Source organism: Podarcis vaucheri (genome assembly GCF_965113315.1).
Source record: "Podarcis vaucheri genome assembly, chromosome: 7".
NCBI classification, from domain to species: Eukaryota; Metazoa; Chordata; class Lepidosauria; order Squamata; family Lacertidae; genus Podarcis; species Podarcis vaucheri.
Window position 1 is genome coordinate 5,412,074 of NC_138765.1, and position 6,823 is coordinate 5,418,896.

At 52.4% G+C, this 6,823-nt stretch overlaps 1 protein-coding gene across 1 annotated transcript in view; it reads left to right on the forward strand.

The window, feature by feature from the left end:
- Positions 1 to 5,552: 5,552 nt before the first annotated feature.
- Positions 5,553 to 6,823, forward strand: part of LOC309537572 (uncharacterized protein) — a 14,217-nt gene continuing 12,946 nt past the window's right edge. The window contains exons 1-2 of the mRNA XM_082232469.1: positions 5,553 to 5,882; positions 5,964 to 6,053. Of these exons, the coding sequence (XP_082088595.1) occupies positions 5,813 to 5,882; positions 5,964 to 6,053 (160 nt within the window). The 5' untranslated portion in view covers positions 5,553 to 5,812. The remainder of the gene's footprint in view (positions 5,883 to 5,963; positions 6,054 to 6,823) is intronic.

A 6,823-nucleotide genomic window follows, 5' to 3' on the forward strand; every position in this document is an offset into this window, starting at 1 on the left:
CCTCTATGGCAGTCCTCGTTGGGCTTCCGCCGAAGCGTCGCTGAGGGTGAAACTGAGGGGAAAGAGGCTCCTGGTCGAGAGCCATGGCGCCCGAGGAGGCCCAGGCGGGGCCTTCGCTTCCCGGAGGGCCTGCCTTGTCCCGCTCCGGGCTGCGGGTGTCCTTCGCGGAGGTGGCGGTGCGCTTCAGCCCGGGCGAGTGGGACCTGCTGGGCCCGTGGCAGAGGGCTCTGTACAAGGAGGTCACGCTGGAGAACTACGCCAATGTTCTCTCCCTGGGGGGGAGCAGCGCCCCGGACCCCTCGGATCCTGCCTGGAGGGGAGAACCGGGGCGGTTCGAAGAGGTCCTGCGCTCCCTCCAGGTGGTAGTAAAAGAGGAGGAGGAGGAGGCGGCAGGCCAGGCTCTGTGTTCCCTCGAAGAGAGGCAGAAGGAAAACGGGGAGGCCAGAGGTTTGGCAGGTGATCCTATGCACGAAGGAGAAGGACCTTGTGCGATGCTGCCAGCAGGATCTGAGCATAGAGAGGCGAACGGCAGCGGCGTGTGCAGAACCCAGAAGACGGGCGATCCTATGCACGAAGGAGGACCTTGTGCGATGCTGCCAGCAGGATCTGAGCCTAGAGAGGCGAACGGCAGCGGCGTGCGCAGAACCCAGAAGACGGGCGATCCTATGCACGAAGGAGGACCTTGTGCGATGCTGCCAGCAGGATCTGAGCATAGAGAGGCGAACGGCAGCGGCGTGCGCAGAACCCAGAAGACGGGCGATCATATGCACGAAGGAGGACCTTGTGCGATGCTGCCAGCAGGATCTGAGCATAGAGAGGCGAACGGCAGCGGCGTGCGCAGAACCCAGAAGACGGGCGAGAGACCCTTTCGGTGCAGCCTGTGTGAGAAAAGCTTCAAATCCAAGTCGAACCTTACGGAGCACCAGAGGGTGCACACGGGAGAAGCCCCCTACAAGTGCGAGCTGTGTGGGAAGAGCTTCAAGCGCAACTCCGCCCTGACGGACCACCGGAGGATTCACACGGGGGAGACCCCGTATAAGTGCGAGCGGTGTGACAAGAGCTTCATGCGCAAGTCGAGCCTTACCGTGCACCAGGTGACCCACACCGCCGAGAGACCCTACGTGTGCCGAGTATGCGGGAAAGGGTTCTGTTACAAGGCAAAGCTGATTGAGCATGAAAGGACCCACACCGGAGAAAGGCCATATAAATGCTCCGAATGTGGGCAGAGCTTTAATTACAGCACCAGCCTTCAGGCGCACCAGAGAACCCACACGGGGGAGAAGCCGTACAAGTGCTCAGACTGTGGCAAGAGGTATACTTCTCACTCCAACCTTAGTGTGCACCGGAGAATCCACACGAAAGAGAAGCCTTTTCAGTGTTCGGAATGCGGGCAGAGCTTCTATTACAGAAACAGCCTTAAAGTGCATTGGAAAAGCCACACAAGGGAGAGGCCTCACAAGTGCTCAGACTGTGATCGGAGGTATACTTCTCTGTCGGGCCTTGTTAAACATCAGAAAATCCACACTGAAGGGAGGCCTTACAAATGCCCGGATTGTGAACAGAGCTTCCAGCTTAGCACGCAGCTTACTGCACACCAGAGAAGCCACGTAGGAGAGCAGCTGCACAAGTGCTCAGACTGTGGTAGAGGGTACAGTTCTCAATCAAACCTTGTTAGACATCAACTTGTCCACACGAACAAAAGGACTTTTAAATGCTTGGAATGTGAGCAGGGCTTCCAGTTCAGCGCACAGCTTATCGCACACCAGAGAACCCATGAAGTGGTGAGGACGTAAGAATGCTTGGACTGCCACAAGGGCTCTGCTGCTTCTTTAAATCTTTTTAAACGTAAAAGAATGCACCTTATAGATGCTCAAAATGCGAAGCTAGGCCTTGGGCTGGCTAACATTCAGTGTCCTTCTAAATGTGTTTTGGAAAGGGGTGTTTCTTGGTCTGCTTCTGCTTTTATTTTATGTATTTCATGCTCTTATTTTGTATTTTAATGTTGTGAACCGCCCTCTAATCTTCAGATGAAGTGCAGTATAATAAATGAATAAAATAAATGTAACTCATAGGTCTGAAGGAGGCCCTCTCTTGCCTGCCTCTTTCCCTCCATAGGGAGCCCCCTGCGTCAGGGGGGAGCAGCAAGTTGCCAAGACACTTTTTTTTTTAAAGCATTTGAAATAATTGAAGGTCTGCTTTTTTTTACTTCTCTTGTGATTAGACAGGCAAGAGCAAAATGCTGCAACCCAAATGCTTTTTCCTTCCACCCTGCATTTATTATTGTTAGTATATATTGATTTCTCTCGACCCATTCCAGTCCGGCTTCCGCGCTGGTCATGGGACCGAGACGGCTCTGGTCGCCCTAACAGATGATCTCCGCAGGCAGCTGGATCGAGGCGGGTCGGGGCTGCTGATTCTTCTAGACCTGTCAGCAGCCTTTGACATGGTCGATCACGAACTCTTGGACCGCCGCCTTGCCGACGTGGGGATCCAGGGCACAGTCCTTCAATGGCTGCGCTCGTTTCTCTCCGGTCGGGGACAGAGGGTGGCGCTTGGGGGGGAATTGTCATCGCGCCACTCCTTGGTGTGTGGAGTGCCTCAGGGTGCGATTCTCTCCCCGATGCTTTTTAACATCTTTATGCGCCCCCTCGCCCAGCTTGTCCGGAGTTTTGGGCTGGGTTGCCATCAGTATGCCGATGACACCCAACTCTATCTGTTGATGGATGGCCATCCTGACTCGGCCCCAGATACACTGACCAGATGTCTGGAAGCTGTGGCTGGATGGTTACGTGGGAGCCGGTTGAAGTTAAATCCTTCGAAGACAGAGGTCCTCTGGCTGGGACGGAGCGATATGGGATTGAGGGGGCAACTCCCGTCTCTTGCGGGGGTGCAATTAGTGCCAGCATCATCCGTGAAGAGCTTGGGTGTAATCTTCGATACCTCCCTCTCTATGGAGGCGCAGATTACAGCTATAACAAAGGCGGCATTTTTTCATCTCCGCCAGGCTAAGCAGTTGGCTCCTTATCTCTCTCGCCCTGACCTAGCCACTGTGATCCATGCGACGGTCACCTCCAGACTGGATTATTGTAACTCGCTCTACGTGGGGCTGCCCTTGAGACTGACCCAGAAACTCCAGCGGGTGCAGAATGCCGCAGCGAGACTCCTTACGGGGTCTTCGCTGCGAGATCATATCCATCCGGTGCTGTACCAGCTGCACTGGCTCCCGGTGGAGTACAGGATCAGGTTTAAGGTGCTGGTTTTAACCTTTAAAGCCCTATACGGCCTAGGACCCTCGTACCTACGGGACCGCCTCTCCTGGTATGTCCCACAGAGAAATTTACGGTCTGCAAATAAAAACACCCTAAAGATCCCAGGCCTCAGAGAGGTTAGGCTGGCCTCAACTAGAGCCAGGGCCTTCTCGGCCGCGGCTCCAATCTGGTGGAACGCTCTGTCACAAGAGACTAGAGCCCTGCAGGACCTGGCATCCTTCCGCAGGGCCTGCAAGACAGAGCTGTTCCACCAGGCCTTTTGTCAGGGCGCAGCCTGACCCCCTCCTCTGGCAATCTGCACAAAAATTTGCTTGATGGTTGCCATTAATTTGATTTTAATTTGATTTAATTAATGTTATAATGAATGTTTTAGAATGTTGAACTATTTTTATTGTTGTTAGCCGCCCTGAGCCCGGCTTCGGCTGGGGAGGGCGGGATATAAATAAAATTTATTATTATTATTATTATTATTTATACTCAAGGTGCCTTACAGATAAAAATAAGAACAGCTAAAAGCATAAAGGGGAGGTAGGGCCAGTCATTAAGAAAGCAATTAAACATTAATAGAATTAAAATCATTTATACAGACATAGATAAGATTTCTAAAAACGAAAAGATAGTACAATGGTACCTTGGGTTACATACGCTTCAGGTTACATACGCTTCAGGTTACAGACTCCACTAACCCAGAAATAGTACCTCGGGTTAAGAACTTTGCTTCAGGATGAGAACAGAAATCGCGCAGCGGCGGCAGCAGGAAGCCCCATTAGCTAAAGTGGTGCTTCAGGTTAAGAACAGTTTCAGGTTAAGATTGGGCCTCCGGAACAAATTAAGTACTTAACCCGAGGTACCACTGTAAAAACAACATGGCACCAGTCGCCTCATTAAAGGTAAAGGTAAAGGTACCCCTGCCCGAAGGGGCCAGTCTTGACAGACTCTGGGGTTTGTGCGCCCATCTCACTCAAGAGGCCGGGGGCCAGCGCTGTCCGAAGACACTTCCGGGTCACGTGGCCAGCGTGACAACGCTGCTCTGGCGAGCCAGCGCAGCACACGGAACGCCGTTTACCTTCCCGCTGGTAAGCGGTACCTATTTATCTACTTGCACCCGGGGGTGCTTTCGAACTGCTAGGTTGGCAGGCGCTGGGACCGAGCAACGGGAGCGCACCCCGCCGCGGGGATTCGAACCGCCAACCTTTCGATCGGCAAGCCCTAGGCGCTGAGGCTTTTACCCACAGCGCCACCCGCGTCCCTGTCGCCTCATTACAAGCAGTCATTTCCCAAAAGCCTGTTGGAATAAGATCTTGGCAGTGAGGAGGGAGCCAGCCTGGTTTCTCTAGGAAGGGAATTCCAAAGTCTAGGCACTTACCTCAAAAAGCACTTGCCTCAGTTCCGAAACTCCATCTGGGACCAAGTCTATTTACTCTGCATTCAGTGTGCTCTCATCGGTGGTTTGGGAAACACGCTGCACACATTAATCACAATCTTTATCATGTTTCTTATAAAATACTGCATTTTGATTTCACCCCCAACCAGCTTCAACCCAGAAAATGACCTAGCTTGCATTTTTTGCCAGTAACGTGTACACAGTTATAATCTAATCCCTGATTTTAAGGACTCTTCTATGACTTTCCCAAATGCCATTATGCAATCTATGGTGTGACTGCGTTTGGAATACAACGTACAGTTCTGGTCGGCTCCCCTCCAAAAGGGTATTGTAGAGGTGGAAAAGGTTTTAGAAAAGGGCCGCACAAATGGTCAAGATGGCTTCCCCTTATGAGGAAAGGTTGCTATTTTTGGGACTTTTTAGTTCAGAGACAAGGCGAGTAGGTGGTGGCATGATAGAAGTTAATAAACTGATGCATAGCACAGAGAAAGATGGTAGAGAAAGGTTTTTGTCCCTTTCTTACAGTAGTAGAGGGACGTGGGTGGCGCTGTGGTCTAAACCACAGAGCCTAGGGCTTGCCGATCAGAAGGTCAGCGGTTCGAATCCCCATGACGGTGTGGGCTCCTGTTGCTCGGTTCCTGCTCCTGCCAATCTAGCAGTTCGAAAGCATGTCAAAAGTGCAAGTAGATAAATAGGTACTGCTCTGGTGGGAAGGTAAACGGCGTTTCCGTGCGCTGCTCTGGTTCGCCAGAAGCGGCTTAGTCATGCTGGCCACATGACCCGGAAGCTGTACGCCGGCTCCCTCGGCCAAGAAAGCGAGATGAGCACCGCAACCCCAGACTCAGCCACGACTGGACCTAATGGTCAGGGGTGTATAGTTTCTGGGTCATGTGGCTTTCTGCTGCCCCCAGGGAAACAGAAGTGAAGAGAAAGTTAGAGATGAGAGAAGACTTTCACTTCTCAAATGACATCAGCCCAGTGAAGGGAAGGTTTTCACTCATGCATGGCTGACTCCACCTGGTCTCCACAAACATCTGCTTACTGGAACCAGCGGCGATGAAACCCCTTTTCAGCAGAGACCAAGTGACTTCCCTCCAAAGTACCAGAAGTCACTCTCGGGTGCCACAAGAGCAGTGACCCGGGTTCTCCCATCCCCAGGATGTCTCAGGATGTGACCTACGCGGACCTGAGATTCGGGAAGGTTCCTCTGGAGAAGATCCAGCGGCAAGGTACTTTCTGTCTGTCCAAACCTTTGCAGCTTTTTCAACACTACGGCAAAGTTTGCTGCTCACTCCCGTCTCCTTTTCCAGAGACAACTGAGGAGGAGCTCACCTATGAGAATGTCCAGGGGGCCAGGCCTGAGGAAGAAAAGGCCCCCAGCAGCTTAGAGCCTGCAAAAGGTGAGTGCTGAGTATTGCCCTTTTGAGGTAGGTCTTGCCACTGCCAGGAAGACCTCCTGCCAGTAAGGGCTGGAGGGAAGATGCTTGAAAAACCACCTGCAGAACCTCTCAGGTGTTGAGACTGGCAGAGGGAGCCTTCTTGGTGGTTCGTCTCCCCTCAGAGGCTTCTGGGGTGGTCCGGCAGGACAGGGCCTCCTTTGTGGCGGCCCCTAAGCTGTGGCACCCTCATTGCACAGCTTCCAGAGGACGCTTCCCCCTGGCTTTGACCCTGGCTGTGTGTGTTCTTAAGGACCCAACTTATTTTTGTGTGACTGTAGTTTGTTTTAAATATGGTGCTCTAATTGCTGTTACCCTCCCTGGGACGTTTGGGTAATGAAAGAAGTGTCTACAGGACTAGATGGGCTTGACCCAGCAGGCAATTCTTGTGTTTAATGCTTTAGTTATTATTCCAGTAGTGATGCTGTTTGCTGCTTTGGGCTATCATTTAGGAAAGGGCGCCTGTTCTGAACTCTTAGGAACTAAATGTTCTGCATACATAGGAGGTTTCTTGTACACTTCTCTGTTTTGCTGCTGAGTTCACTGGCTCCCAGGACGTTTCTGAGCACAATTCAAAGTGTTGATGCTGACCTTGAAAGCCCTAAACGGCCTCGGTCCAGTATACCTGAAGGAGCGTCTCCACCCCCATCGTTCTGCCCGGACACTGAGATCCAGCGCCGAGGGCCTTCTGGTGGTTCCCTCACTGCGAGAAGCCAATTTACAGGGAACCAAGC